General features: G+C 35.5%; 2 protein-coding genes across 2 annotated transcripts; one reads left to right on the forward strand and one right to left on the reverse strand.

Annotated features, from left to right (window-relative positions):
- Window positions 1-25: 25 nt before the first annotated feature.
- LOC133882311 (amino acid permease 6-like) lies at window positions 26-8,278 on the forward strand. Its single transcript, XM_062321452.1, has 8 exons — window positions 26-77; window positions 250-351; window positions 469-702; window positions 1,384-1,477; window positions 2,036-2,250; window positions 4,923-5,065; window positions 6,258-6,485; window positions 7,819-8,278. The coding sequence occupies exons 2-8, from the start codon at window positions 270-272 to the stop codon at window positions 8,209-8,211; spliced, it is 1,389 nt and encodes a 462-aa protein (XP_062177436.1). The 5' UTR covers window positions 26-77; window positions 250-269; the 3' UTR covers window positions 8,212-8,278.
- A 92-nt stretch (window positions 8,279-8,370) lies between these two features.
- Window positions 8,371-15,428, reverse strand: LOC133882873 (uncharacterized). Its single transcript, XM_062322102.1, has 4 exons — window positions 15,115-15,428; window positions 10,604-10,833; window positions 9,713-9,820; window positions 8,371-8,657 (listed from the first exon to the last, which is right to left on the reverse strand). Exons 1-4 carry the CDS (start codon window positions 15,320-15,322, stop codon window positions 8,535-8,537), a joined length of 669 nt encoding a protein of 222 aa, XP_062178086.1. The 5' UTR covers window positions 15,323-15,428; the 3' UTR covers window positions 8,371-8,534.
- Between the last annotated feature and the right edge of the window lie 256 nt (window positions 15,429-15,684).

Consider the following 15,684-nt stretch of genomic DNA (forward strand, 5'->3'; position numbering starts at 1 on the left):
CTCATATTATGGCATTTATTAGACTTCAACCATTTCCTTTACCGATTATCAGCATAAAGCTGGACATAGCAAAAGAAGTATGAATTCAAAATCGGATAATTAATTTCAAGCCATTAATTTTGTTTTCAAGTCATTAATTTCTAGTCATATCCATTTGCATGTGCTTTCCCAAGTCATAAATTTCTTGCCAGCAGATACATTTCTCAAAACCTGTAATTAATTTGATTTCTTTTTCATTGTTCTTTCTAGAGAGAGTCAGCGAAAAAGAGATGCAGGGAAATCTAAGCTTTGCTACAGAATCGGGCGACACAACCTCTAAGTTTGATGATGATGGCCGCCCAAAACGAACTGGTAATATATATATATATATATTTATATATCTTTTACTCTTTCTATGAAAACATAAACTCTCTAAGAGGAAAGGGTTTGACTTCATTTTCTTTTTGGCATGGTTTTTGAATTTTGAAGGAACCTTGACGACTGCAAGTGCCCATATCATAACAGCAGTTGTTGGGTCTGGAATACTGTCTCTTGCATGGGCCATTGCTCAGTTGGGTTGGATTGCTGGGGTTTTTACTCTCGTTATCTTCTCCATCATCACTTTGTATACTTCTGCTCTACTTGCTAACTGTTATAGGTCTCCTGACCCTATTACTGGGAGAAGAAACTACACTTACATAGAGGCTGTAAAGAGCAACTTAGGTAAGAAGAAGATGGCATTTTTCTTTTTCCAATTGTTGCTTTTGTTTTTTCGTTTTTCTTTTTTGGATATTCGAGGCTTTGGCCCGATTAGATTCTCAAGATATCATGCAAAACGCTCTCTTCACATGAATCGTGTAAAGGTCGGGTTTTCGTATGCTGCCATGATCCCAACAAATTGTTTGCACTCAATAGGATTGATTGGTTGAACTTTAGACCTGATTCTTTACGAGGCATCGGGACCAAATGACTTGCTACTTGAGCCAATCCTGTGGATGTTTTTTCTAGTTGATGCTGAGCCGAAGCATGTCTTTTGGCTGGAAGATCAGAACCTATTAGTTGATACTAAATCATTTGCTTATGAGGGAGATCTTCAGATGTAGATGCCTTTATGTTCGAGTGGTAAGTTATTTAAACTTGGTGCCTAATAAAATATTAGGTCTAAGATTTAACCCTTTTTGAATGCAAATAATTTATTGGAGCCATATTCGCAGCTTTACTTGATTTGTGTGGAGAGAGCGCTTTGCATGATATTTTGAGATCTAGTCCGATCCAATCCGGACTAAACCCTAGATACCCGGGTTATTAAAAAAAAAAAAAAAAAAAAAAAAAAAAAAAACTACAGGTTCGAGGTAGGAAACTCATATACTCTCTCTTAACTCGATCTGATCTCTCTCTCCACAGGAGGACTTAAATACAAGCTTTGTGGTGTAGCTCAATATACGAATCTTGTAGGGCTGACAATTGGTTACACCATCACTTCCGCTATTAGCATGGCGTAAGCAATCCAAAATCTCGTTTTTTTTTTTTTATTTTTTTATTTTTTTATTTTTATTTTTTTTATTTTGCGTGCTTGTAGTGCAATTTATTCAATTAAAGGTTCCCAAGTGATTTATTTCTTATGCTAATTGCTAATTAAAATCGTTTACAAATAGTTGTTCGAAGTGTAGAGAATTTAAGCAAGTGATTGTTAGAGACTATTTATAAAACTCACATGATCGAGTAAGTGATTAGATAATCTAATTTTTATTGGGTCAAATAAGACCTATAACTGGTCTCTCACAATCTTTTGTCCGAATATTCTATATTTCGAACATAAATAATTGTAGACAATTCTAATCCGATTTGATGATCGAGTATGACCTCATTTCGTGTATGCATGTGCTCTTGAATAATTATGTGTGTAGAGTTCGGTCGAGTTAGATTTAACATATATAATCTTCTATTTAAGTCTCAACACTACCCGCCCGAGCTCACGCACGAACACGAATCGTCACGTTTAAATGCGTGTAGCATATATGCTTTATTGAGTGGTGGTTTTGTTTTTGTTAACCAGGGCCATCAAAAGATCGCACTGCTTTCATAAAAGTGGGCATGAAGTGGGGTGTCACACCTCAAACAATCCCTACATGATCCTCTTTGGAATCGTACAGATTATTCTGAGCCAAATACCAAAATTTCACGACCTCGCAGTGCTCTCCTACATCGCGGCAATCATGTCGTTCTCCTACGCTTTCATAGGCATTGGTCTTTCCGCAGCAAGAATAGCAGGTCAGCAACTACGTAAATCGGTAATAGTAATTGATGTGTTTTTTTACGACTGTGAATATTTGTGGTGCTCCATTCTTGAAAAAAGGTCAAAAGTAAAAATCCCAGAAAGAAACCAGTTGGTTCAATAAACGGGGCAAAATTACTGAATTCCCAAGGTTTGAAAAGCTTTAATTGGGACGTTTCGTTTTCAATGGATGGTCCAGAATTTTTCACGTCATCAATGCTGATTAAAAATTAAAACATTTTCTCTCTTTTCAGCCGTTAATCCTACTTGGCTACCTCCATCATGACTAGTGTACACCACAGTCTTCGCCACACCATTGGCTACTATCAATAAGATTCTCTCAATTTGATAGTTATTTTATGGTTATTATTTAAAATTAATGCATTTTATGATATATTTAAAGTTAATATTAACATGTTTTTTTAAAAAATTAATAATGTAAAATTATATACACAGTTAGATGCACAAATTTTAATAATGACAATGAAATATATCAATTTTTCATTTGAAATAGAGATCCCATTCCCAATCTACCACTAGCACCGCAAGCTGTCTCTCTTTTTTCTCTCGTTAATTAAGGGGATGGCTTCACAACCCTCAAAAATCAGGTTGGGGTGGCTAAGACGTATCACCCCTCCATAAACCCAAAGATGTGACCAAACCGCAGTCAAAGGGAGTGATTAGGCCATTTCTAACATGAGAAATGATAGACATGGGACGGTTGAACCGTCCCGTGTCCGTCATTTAATAATTAAAAAATATTTTTTAATAAAAAAAATGAAAAAAATGCATAAAAAATAAATTTTAAAAAAATATATATTATATTTTTTAATTATTAAATAACAGATTGTAGACGGTCAAACATTCCCTATCTATCATTTCTCCTTCCAACACAGCCTTTGCTGGTGGATGATCCACTCTCAAAAAACGATTCGACCACTCTTTTGGATGTTTAGGGGGTGGCCGAACAAAATATAATTCGGCATAGGCTAGTAATAGCAATGAGCCGATGAGAGTGGCAAGGACAAAAGAGTTACGATGGTTATGAAAGAGGTAGGGCTTGGCAGCTGGAAAGAGAAACACTTCGGGCTTGTTCGGTAAAAGCAATAAATTTTTTTCTCCCACTCTTCACTTATCCCAAAAACAATTAACTTCAAAACATTCTAACTTTATATTACATTAATAATTTTTTTTTATTATTTAAATAAATAAAAATTCACAACAATACAAAACTTTTTTACTTTTCTATACAAATTCTTGTTACTTTATATCACATCTATCACTTCCAACTCCCAATACCACTTCTCCTCCCCCTTACCAAACAAGGCCTTTAGCTTCTAATTTGCATTGATGACGTGAAATATTTTGGGCTATTTATTTAAAATGAACGGTAACAAATTACAATTCAAGTTATTGCACCCTATGTATATAATATCCTGAGTATTGCATAGAATCTAGAACCAACTGGGTTTGGCTCCATCAAAACTAGTCTATAGTATGATTGAAATCCAAAATATAGCTTACCATGATCCCTACAATCATGATCTAACCTGAGTTTTGGCTCAAAACTTGACGGTGGAAAGGATCATAACGAGTTTTTGGGTGAAGCCTAGGCAATAAAATCTAGTGTAGTCATTTTTCCACCCCAGAAGTTTTAGAGCATGTTTGGCAACCATCTCGATCTAATCTCTCCCTCTTCTTCTTCTTCTTCTTCTTCTTTTTTTTTTTTTTTTTTTTTTTTTTTTTCAAAAAAGTGAAGTCCAAAACATTCTAGTTTTTTACTTTTTTTTTTTATTCACTTTTTATATCACATTAATAATTTTTATTACTATTTAAATAAAAAAAAAAACCCACTACCAAACAAAATCTGTGCAATTTCAGCAAAAAAAAATGAGATGTAACTTACATTTAAGCCCTTATAAGTGCAATATTTTTAGCAGTTTACAGGTTCAAAAGCCAATTAAAGAGATTCCTTTTTCATTTTTGTCTTGATCTGATTATTTTTTGGCTTATAAATATCCGTATTGCTTATTTTGAGCAACCTCCGTCAATAATCAATAATAGTTAAAGCAACTATTGAAAAGTACAACTCTCTATTTTAGATATTACTTTTTTTATAATCTATTCAACAGATTCTTTATTTTACTCTAGCTCTACTTGAGCTTAAATATTATTTTTCATTCTTTTTATTATTATTATTATTATTATATTTTTGCAAGCACTCCATGAAAGAGAAAATATTGAATTTTCACACATTTTTTGATCTACACTGTATGAGTGTTGCACCAATTCAATATTCTAGTAAAGCAACCAAAAACAAAGGAATTGATCATGTAAAAACAATAAAAAAAAACATTGAAACAACAATGCAAAAAGAAAAACAAATCAGCTAAAAACAACGGTATATAATTACACGTAGCCCTGGCAATGAAAAGAGGGAGAACGAGTGCGATGCATGTGAATATCATATTGTTTTAGTTAATATTTTCATAATATTTTATTATTTATAGAATGACTGTATTTTATAACGGAAAATAGCCAATTTGCCTCATCTACTGTATTAAAAAAAAAAAAAAAATTGATAATAATTAAATTTAATTATTTTAGAGTATTTGACTAGCCTGCCGAAGATGCTCGATACTAACTGCATTCTATTTTTATTTTGCAGAAGGGAAAACAGGGAAAACAAGCATTGCAGGAATGACAGCAGGAGTGGGCGAATCAAGTTCACAGAAGGCGTGGAACAGCTTACAGGCCATTGGAAACATTGCCTTGGCCTATTCTTATTCTAACGTCCTCATTGAGATACAGGCAAGTCAATCTCTACTGCCTTTTAATTTATTTATTTTTTCAAAAAAAAATATTTATTTTTATTTTTATTTTTAATTAATGAAGAATTCATTAAAACAAAACTGAATATACATGTGACATGGGAGGGCAGCAATGTAAGCCTCTATGACAACACTATGGGCCTATGGCTGCACGTACACTAGCAATCAAGCCAAATAATCCGATCTATAACAATTAATTTATAGCTGGTCTTTAAACACATTATTAAACATACTATTCGGACTAGAATCCCGTGTAATAGAGCTGCTCAATAAATATAGAGTAGTGATTCACTACCACCTAAATATACAACTTTTCACCACCTTGTCTATGTGGCAAGGTGGTCCCCCACTTTAATTTATTTTTAAAAAATAAAAAAACTCAAAAAGTAGTGGGGGACCACCTTGCCACATAGGTAAGGTGGTGAAAAATTGTATATTTAGGTGGCATTGAATCATTATTCATAAATATATACGGCAGTAAACTATGAGTAATTACCTTTTGTCTCCATAAACTACAACACATTTTCAACATGTCCCAATGACCCAACACTCTTGACACTTAGGTACCTTAAAAAAAAAAAAAAAAAAAAAAACCCTAGAGGGTCCAACCCTCATGATAGGGGTGGTCCGACCAACCCCAAAAGCCAATAGACCACCTCCATATATTTTTTTTAGCTTTATCATTATTACTTTTGTTATTGATGTTGTTGCTATTGTCCTACTATTGTTTAGAGTACTACGACTTTTAAAATAAATTTGTCCTTCATAAACTAACATGGCTGTTCATAATTAAACAAAAGAAATATGACTTGTCAAATTAATTAATGAATGGTTAACGTTTTTAATGATTAATCAATTATGAACAGACATGTACATCAATTTGTAATGAAACCATAGAAAAGGCTGCAGTAATACCCTAAACATTTTCCAATATTATTGTTAATTTGTACGTTAGGTTGTATTTCCATATGGATAAATCAAAGAGAAATAACTCCTGCACAACAGTCATGCACATGTTGTGCAGGAGTATAGACACATGGAATAGGACCCATAAAGTGAGTCCCATCACATGGATCGCATCCCATATGTCTACAGTTCTGCACAACTGTTGTGCAAAAATCACTACTATCACTATATCGAAATGATGTGGACTGAAGTTTCCTAAGCTGCAGGATACACTAAAATCAAGCCCACCAGAGACCCTAGTGATGAAGAAAGCAACCACCGTTGCAGTCTCAATAACCTCCATCTTTTACATGCTGTGTGGAGTTCTTGGGTATGCAGCTTTTGGGAACAATGCTCCTGGCAATTTTTTAACAGGGTTCGGTTTTTATGAGCCTTACTGGCTTATAGACATCGCTAACATTTGCATTGTTGTCCATCTTGTGGGAGCTTACCAGGTAATTCTCAAAAAGGATATATCTTTGGATTCTTCTTCTTCTTCTTCTTCTTATCAGAAAGAAAAGGGAAAATTAAATGCTCTTAAGGTGTGTTATAGAGTCGTTTTTCTTTAAAAAGTTATTTGCCCTCACCAATTTTCATCAATTGGTATGCACAGGTAATAGAAGAAACTTCTTTAGATATACAATAGCCCAAAAATCATTTGTATTTTGGTTGCTTTTTGCACAAAATGAAACCAAACCAGATTATCCTAAGAGTTTCTATTCTAGTAAGAGAGAGAAACGCGAATTTTAAAACTTTAGAAGGTTTTGAGAGAGATAGAAAAAGATTAGTTTTTTTTTGTATCTTAAACTGGTATGGAATGGACTATTTATAGTGTCCACTTAACGGTTTTAATGTATGTTTACTAACTGACATGTAATTTGCAATTAAAAGTAAATAATTGTTAATTTAACAGTCATTAAAATCTGATCATTAGATATTAACATATAGTCTTGACCTTTAGATTAAATTTACAATTAACGGTTATTTAATTATAATAATTAGATTCGTAATTGTTAGTAATGATTACTAAATTCTAACCGTTAGATTAAACTTAATTTATACTAACGGTCAAGTGAATCCAACTGTTGGGTCACTAGATTGTATGATTATAAAGTCCACAAATTTACGGTTATAATATGATCGCTCCAAACTCTTATGCTTCATGCTAAGTGCCAAATGCGCCATCAAGGTGTCGCTAGTGCCCTACAAAACGCTGCCACAAACGCACGAATTGGGCCTGCAAGTGCGATAATATTTCGAGTCTTCAACAGTATTTTGGGCTTAATTGGAGCCCCTTGCATTCGGGCCATTGACTGCATATTTCCCAGTAGAGATAGGCTTGTTATTATTATTTTTTTTTTTTTTGCATGCATTAAAGGCATCATCATTAAGCTCAATCACTACTATCCTTTCAAATCTGTTTTTTAATGTATCTTTATAGCAACTTTTGTGAAACCTTGTTTGATATGAGTATGATTATCTATGCCGTTAGATGCATGGCATTGACCCTTCTTACTATTACGGTATGAGAATAAATTACTATAATTTGAGCCTAGAAAGAAGTCTCACATGGAGAACAAAAAAAGAAAAAAGAAAAAGAAATTAAAACGTGCATTTATAAAGCTCAACTCACACCAAACTAAAGAGAAAATACGCATTTCGAGTCTATATACCCCAAGTATTGCTTGGTTTTAAATTATTATTATTATTATTTTTATATATATGTATATAGATATTAATTTCGAAAACTGTTTTAGCACTAAATTCTGATTATGCATGTGTTCGTAGGTGTTCTGCCAGCCAATATACCAGCTTGTTGAAGAATGGTTGAGTAGGCGGGGGGCAGGAAGTGATTTGGTAGCAAAAGAACATCCCATTGTGCTCCGGTTGATCTGGAGAACAGGTTATGTGATAATTACGTGTGTGATCGCGATGATATTTCCAGTCTTCAACAGTGTTTTGGGCTTGATTGGAGCCCTTTCATTCTGGCCATTGACCGTATATTTCCCAGTTGAGATGTACATTTCACAGGCTCACATTCGCAAGTTTTCTCCTACCTGGATTTGGCTAAACATATTGACTTGGGCTTGCTTGATTATAGCATTGGCTGCTGCTGCTGCTTGCGTTCAAGGCATCATCGTTGAGCTCAATCACTACCAGCCTTTCAACTCTTTTTCTTGATGTATATTTGGATTAACAACTTTTTGTGAAACCTTTGTTTGGTATAATTATCTTTGCCGTTTTTGAATGCTTTAGATGCATGCCATCGACTGTAGAATCAAAAGCAATATCAAATCAAACACAAACAGAATTTAAATAAAACAACCAGACCAAATAATCTAGATAATAAATAGGGTGCAAGACACTTTCATTATAATGATTTGAAAAGTTCTTTACCAATGTAGGACTTACACAGGAAAAGAATAAACAAGAGTAAAGAGATTAAGCCAAGGATATATGTAATTGGAGTTCTAAGAAGCTGGTGTATGTGAAACCACTGTCCTTTAATTTACACGGGGGGCAATTTGTGAAATCCTTTCCTCCTCCAGAAGTGCATACGGATCAATATATTGGGGTGGCGAAATAGATGTCTTGCTTGCATCATGGACAAAAGTTGGTCCAAAAAACTGCCAAATGAAAGAGGAAGAAAATCAAATTTAGCTTCGATAAGATGTCAAGCAACAAAACAATGAAAAGACTCAATTTTTCTCTTACTCCATCTCGTGTTTACCCCAAGAAGCAACAATTTAAACAAAATAAACAAGATATAACAAATAGCACAAGACTTAAGTCCTACAAGTCATAACGACAATAAGAATCCATACGTTTTATCTTGTCTTTTTCAACTTAATATAAACCAAGTTGGTCCAACAACCTTGTGGTTCCATAAGAATGAAGCTAAGTGGAAAAAACATTCCCAGAAATTAAATCTATGGGAAAACTATAACAGAAAACGCCCACTTCCTAAATGATCTTCCACATTTCAAATGTCTGCATAAATTAGAAGACATTAACTAACAAAGCTAAAGAAAAACTAGAAATGTTGATTGTTAGGGAGACAAACACTCGAGGAGTAAACCAATAGTAAGTTAATATACATATTAGGACACCACTTCTAGCCTAAAAGCCTAAGCTAATGGGCTTGGGTCCACTTAGGTATATTAATTACTCACTCTCTTTATACTTAACTGGACAAAAACCTCACAAGTGCACTTACAACAAATATTCCCCTCACTTGTGAATTTCTATCACATTGACCAAACTCTTCCTCACGTGAGTCCTTTACACAAGAGTGTCACGTGTACTCCAAGAGCAGAGCCAAACTCTTTTTTTACCAGAGTCAAACCAAACGTGTCAAATTAAGACACTCATATCAGCAGTAGCGGAAGGCTAACCATGCCTCTGATACTAATTGTTAGAGAGAGAAACACCTAAGGAGTAAACCCAAAATAAGTTAATATACATATTAGGACACCACTGTTAGCCCAAAAGCCTAAGCTAATGGGTTTGGGTCCACTTAGGTATATTAACTAATCACTCTCTTTATACTTTACCAATACGGGACACAAACCTCATAAGTGTATGCTCACAACACTGAGCATTGATTCATAATACAATACCTGTCTAGCAGACAGAACCAACATAAGAACATTCATATCACAGGTGAAGGGAGAGAGCTTACGTAGTAGAGAGCAGAAAAGACTGCAATAGTTATGAAGATCAACGGCCAAAATCCAAGGAAGAATGTTCCTCCAAGAGTTAATAAAAGTTTAGCCCGAGGAATCAACCCCTGAAACAGGTAAAGATGCAAGTCAATTTCCTTGTGCGATATGTCCATGATGCAAGTTCATTCTAATAAATTAGAACACCACTACTATATTTGATTTATCGGAAGAGAACAAATATTATCAACCCAATATTCCTAACAATTTAATGAAATATTAAAAAGCCATTCCATTTCTTTATATTTGATTATACCAACAGTTGCTGGCCTCTTATTCATGGGCAACTAACATAGCCAGGACCAACATGCCATAGGCAAATTATGCATCAAAATCACTAACTATATTCAACATATAACAAACGAATCTGAGAACCTTTTTATCTAAAGAGGAAACACACCTTTAGGGTAACTTCAATGCAGATTACGCAAAAAGTTTTGACAATTTTATGTTAGATGTTGATGAAAAATAACCTCTTATTCTACAAAGATACTAGAGATTGGATGGACTCAGTTCAAGAACAGGTATTACTGTAAAATCAGGTACTAACTGCTCTCAATTATGTTTCATGTTCCTTTTTTTTTCCTCCTTTTTTGTCTCCATTGAAGAATATTTGGCTTTTGTCTCCATTAAAGAGTATTTTGCCTCAAAGTCCTAAAATCATTCCTCAATCTTTAAGGTAAATAACAATTTTTGCCAGATACCTCGCTTCATGAATTCCAGAGTTTAAAGAATTAAAAGAATATGCGACAGAGACTGTGGCTCCAAGTCTCCAACAGGCAAGCTAATGCCAATGAAACCTCAGAGTTAAGACTATAAAGTAATTGATAGGAAAAGAATAATTTATCAACCTCGAGGCCTTCACTGTTCAATGCCATGGAGCGCTCCCTTTGACCAGATAGGCTTTTCTCAAGTTCAGTTGAGACTGTACTTCTATTTGAAAATCCTCTATCTTCTTCCTTCAAGTTTATCTCACTATCCAGTCCATAGTTGCTACTTTTTGTTTCTTCAAGCAATGAAGTCGGAGTCATGCCTCTCCTCCTCAATTCCTTCATAAATAATGACTCAGGAGGTTCTTCACCTGAAACAATTGGTCATATGAGGGGCTAGAAGTGAAATCATCCAAAAGGAATATCATATGACATTCCCAATGTGTGGCGGAAAAAAAAAAATTGTGAATGAATATCTCACAAAGCTCAATACATCATCCTATAACCATTAATTAAGCTACAAGATAATCCGGCATCTTCCAAAAGCAAGATTTCTATAGGCATTTCTGAAGCTAACTCCAAGGCATTTGTATGGCTTTAAGCCATGAAATGAAGGTGGATGCCTTGTTTGGAATGCCTCACAAAAAATGAGCCTATCGCATCTTTTAGGTCCTTTTCCCTAACTTTTTTACTTGTGCGGTTTAAACAATTAATCATATTTCATATAAAATACATGGTCTATACCATGTTTATCTTCTTTTTTCTTATATATGAATCATGCTTCCCCTCCTTTGGTAACTCCATATCTGCAATAAAGCGAAAGTCCTCTAATTGAATTATGTTAGTATGCTCTTAAAAAGTTCAAAAAAAAAAAAGATGTTTTATTCATGTTATTTTTATTTCTTCTTCTTCTTCTTCTTCTCTCTCTATCTCAAACAATCCATTGTCGTCATCACATATATAATTATACACGACCTGGGGCTTACGTTTTCCTCAGTTTGACTGAACTAGACTGACTATTGTTCTAGGTGAGAACGCCACTTGCACTACAGAATCACTGAAAGCAAACTATTAAAGTCCAGTTTTAGGTGATGGCTATTAAACTAGGTGTTCGCAAAATCCAATTTGACTCCAATTTCCCTCTCCATGCAGATAAGTGTTTAACTTACCAAAAAGAGAAAAGAAGAAAGTAAAAGAAAATAAGATTCTACTTACATTCTTCTTGTCAATATTAATTAAATGAAACAGACTCTAGAAAGCATCAAGAATTATACTTGGATTCTTTTATTAATATATAGTTTATTTTTTGTTTAACAAAGTAACTATATTTAGAAATCTTGCACAAGTCTCCATTTTTCCTCTGTTTCACTACCCGTGCATTATGCCTAAATATACTTCAGAAACCATCTCTTGATCTTCAATGTCCAAAAAATTTCCATGTATGCCAATGCCCTAGTTCTTAGAGATAAGCAAGGAATTGCTTCACCAACCTCTTAATTTAGCAAAAATTAATGCACCTCAACTCCACCTTGGACTTGGGATAAACTTCTTTTGTTGACAAAATCCAAGAAGATATCCTCCTTGATCTCTATTGGCAAGTTCAGTGTCTAAACATGTTGAGTTGTAAGGTTTAAGCCTAGGGTTAAGTTGGAGGATTGAGAGATTAAAGATCTCATTCGAATGAGATGACTGCAATTCGAGCGAGTGTACATCTAGTTTTTACAAAGTTCCAGAATGCCTTGATCGTAGTCATATTCGAATGTTGTTCAAACAAAGTATTAAAGGCACTTCCAGTAAGCCTCAATCGTAGTCTCGTTCGAACGCCCTTCAAACGAGAGGACCTCAAAATGCCTCGATTGAAGTCTTGTTTGAAGAGTGTTCGATCACCGCTCGAGAAAATTGCAAAACTCTAGATCTCTTTCGAACGAGATTTAATCCCATTTGGAACAAGACTGTGATAGACTTTTTTAAAACTTAGTCGACTTAGCCTAAAAACTACAATTTTCTAACCATTTATATAAGCCTCATACGTGTTGTCGTTGGAAAAGTTTCTAAACACCTTCGCGTCTTAAAAAAGAGATTAATTCTTCTCTTTGTGTATCATTGTTCAAACTACAGCCACCAGAGTTTTAGGTTGAAGTGAACGAAGTTCATTCGTGAAGGTGATTCCTATAGAAGAAGGCTAGAAGTTTTGGAGTTACTATGGTGGGAGGTGAACAGGTTGTTTGCCAGGGTTACATATTGAGTCTTGGGAATTATAAAGATTTTGTAAATAAGATCAATTTGCAACACAAATCTTCTATAGTTGATGCATTTGGGGTTTTCTAGCCCCCGAAGTGGTTTTACTTTGAAGAGTTCTTTAAAATGTTTTCACTTCGTTACCAAAATCTCTATATTGATTCGTTCATTTTGCTAATTGGGATTGTGTGATTAACAATTGGGTCTAAGTGAATCTTTCACTCTCCATCTATCCGACATCATATCCTATGAATTGACATACATCCACCCTATCTAAAACAAATTAAAGACATCACCTTGTTCTCAACTTGTCGCTGACCATATTCAATCAATCATTATTATTTTTTTTTGTAATTATCTTTTCTCCCCATGAACTACCAACTTTTGCACAAATCTCCCATGAACTACCAACTCGACCAAAATAGAGCATCCAACTACCATAGTTACTCGTTTTCCCCCCCTTCCGTCAGTCAAAGGGTTAAATCCAACGATCAATGCATCATGTGCGAGTCACGTGCGTTTTTAATGTATTTTCTTCCTATTTTACCCTCATCTTCCTCAGTCCTCTCCCTCTCCCTAATCTCTTTTTTTCATTTCTCTCTTAGGCGCACGGGCTCTTTCGTCGGGTTTTAAACCATTAAACCTCCCCCTCCCCCTACATATTTGATACCCACTAGGCAAAGAACCATTGGCCACAAGCTGAGCCAAAACCAGCGAGCCAACGAACATGATTTTTATGCCGCTGTCTATAAAAACTTGCTTCTTCTTGGTGGTGAACAAGATGTTTGGGACAGCATCAAACACGGACAAAGGTTCCTTAATGGCTGCTCCCGGAACCACCATGCTATGCAAAAGGAAGGAGTCATCGTAGTGAGGGAACGAGTGTGGAAGATTCGAGCCCGGCGGGAGATGATAAACAATCTCTATAGTCAACGTGGCGAGAGGAGATATAATCCCCGACTGTGGCCTGACAGTGTAACGGGTCTTGATCAACGGCTGAAGCCAGAAGGCGATCAGCATGGTGTACATGACGTTCTGCAACGTGAGCTTGCCGGAACATTTTTGGCCGTGTTCAATATGGAGAGGGATGAGGTTTGAGGGCTCTAAGCTTATAAGCCTGTCCATCAATCTTTCCATTCAAATGGTGGGTTTTGGAGGAAAAGGAAGAAGACCCATGAATTGAAGGGGGTTCGAGGAAGACGAAAGGAAGTGAAGGAGAAGGGTTCGTCAGTGTATTTTAAGTGAAGGGAAAAGGGCCGGCCACAAGGAGAAATTGCCAAGTGGGGGGTGTTGAAAACAAGTTGGAGTCCATGGGGATCAAGGTAAAAGAGCCTGTGCGGCGCTTGAGAGAAATGAAAAAAAGAGATAAGAGAGAGGGAGAGGACTGAGGAAGATGAGGGTAAAATAGGGAAAAAATACATTAAAAATGCACGTGACTCGCACATGACTCGTTGGCCATTGGATTTAACCCCTCTGACTGACGGAATAGGGAAAACAAGTAACTATGGTAGTTGGATACTCTATTTTGGTCGAGTTGGTAGTTCATGGGGGATTTGTGTAAAAGTTGGTACTTCATTGGGGGAAAGGTAATTACCCCTTATTTTTTTGACAAGTTACTTTTGGGTGATGTGCACTTCCTTGTGTGTATTTCCTTTGTTCCTTTCTCGCACAAGTTTCATTTCATATTAAATTCACAAAAAATCAACACTTCATTTGTTTCTTATAAAGCATAACAGCATAATTCCAACTCAAGAACATATGTCACACAAATCAAAAGTTTCTCTGCCACTGTTGTGATAGTTTCGACCAAAAGGAAAAAGATTTTCATTAGGGAATAAACAGAGAGAGATTGAGAGAGCTCTGATGAAAAGTTTCAACTGATGGAGGCATTCCCTTCCACATTAGACGGTGCAATCAGTTATAAATGTTAAAAATGAAGCAAAGGGATATCTCAAAACTCTAAATATATAGATAGTTTCCACCACTAAGCAAAAAAAAAAAAAAAATCTTAACTTGTCAAAGCGCATGCACATATTTCTCCCATCTTCTTTCAACATTTTCCTTTTCTCTTTCACGTTATTTTCAACACCCAAATGTAATAATATTCAACCTCTCGAACACAACCAATAGTACCACTCTCAATTTCTAAACTTTTTGGTGTACCAGAAGGAAATTAAAGCTTAAAACTCATAATTTTCCATACACCACCCCCCCCCCCCCCCCCCCCCCCCCCAAAAAAAAAAAAAGAAGCTTCCACTCTACTTCCTTTTCCTTTCTTCAGTTTTTTCAGCAACCAAACAAAGACTTACTTTCTTTTCTTACCCCAATAACAACAAAAATCCTTACAACCAAAATTTGAAAAGCAAAGCAGGAAAAGAAAAACGGGAGAAGAATAAAAAGTATGGGAAGCTTGCCATTGCTTAGGTTATCGTCGTCCCGAGCTTCGCAGCAGACCCTGAAGCTTCTGCTCGTACAGTACCTGGAGCTCCTACAACAACCCAACCTCAGAACCCTTTTCCTGGAATCCGATTCCGAGAAAACCCACCTCGATTTTCCGGGAAAGTTGGAGTGGGAAATGGAAATCGCAGTGAAAGTGGATTTCAGGATTTGTAGAGAGGCCATTTGGTAAAAATTCGCGTCAAAGGAGACGAAAAGTTAGAGTGATTTCATTGCGCGAGGTTTGAGAACTAAGCTGGCATGCCGGCCTTTCTATTCTATAGGAGACGGGGGTGGCGTATTATAGGGCGGGAGCAGTGTTGTGGCTAACGTACGCGGGGATGGCGTAGTTTGGTTTGTGGCTAGAAGTTGCGGTTAGAATAGGACAAATGTTCTTTTCTTTTCTTTTCTTTTTTTTCTCTCTCTTCTCCAAAGAAGAAAGGAAAATAATAATTGTTTAAATACTAAAAAATTATTAACTTAGATTTTCTGATACTATGACTGATTTTTTGATATATATATATATATATATATATATACGGGGAGAA

Source organism: Alnus glutinosa, chromosome 11, assembly GCF_958979055.1.
Source record: "Alnus glutinosa chromosome 11, dhAlnGlut1.1, whole genome shotgun sequence".
Taxonomy (NCBI): domain Eukaryota; kingdom Viridiplantae; phylum Streptophyta; class Magnoliopsida; order Fagales; family Betulaceae; genus Alnus; species Alnus glutinosa.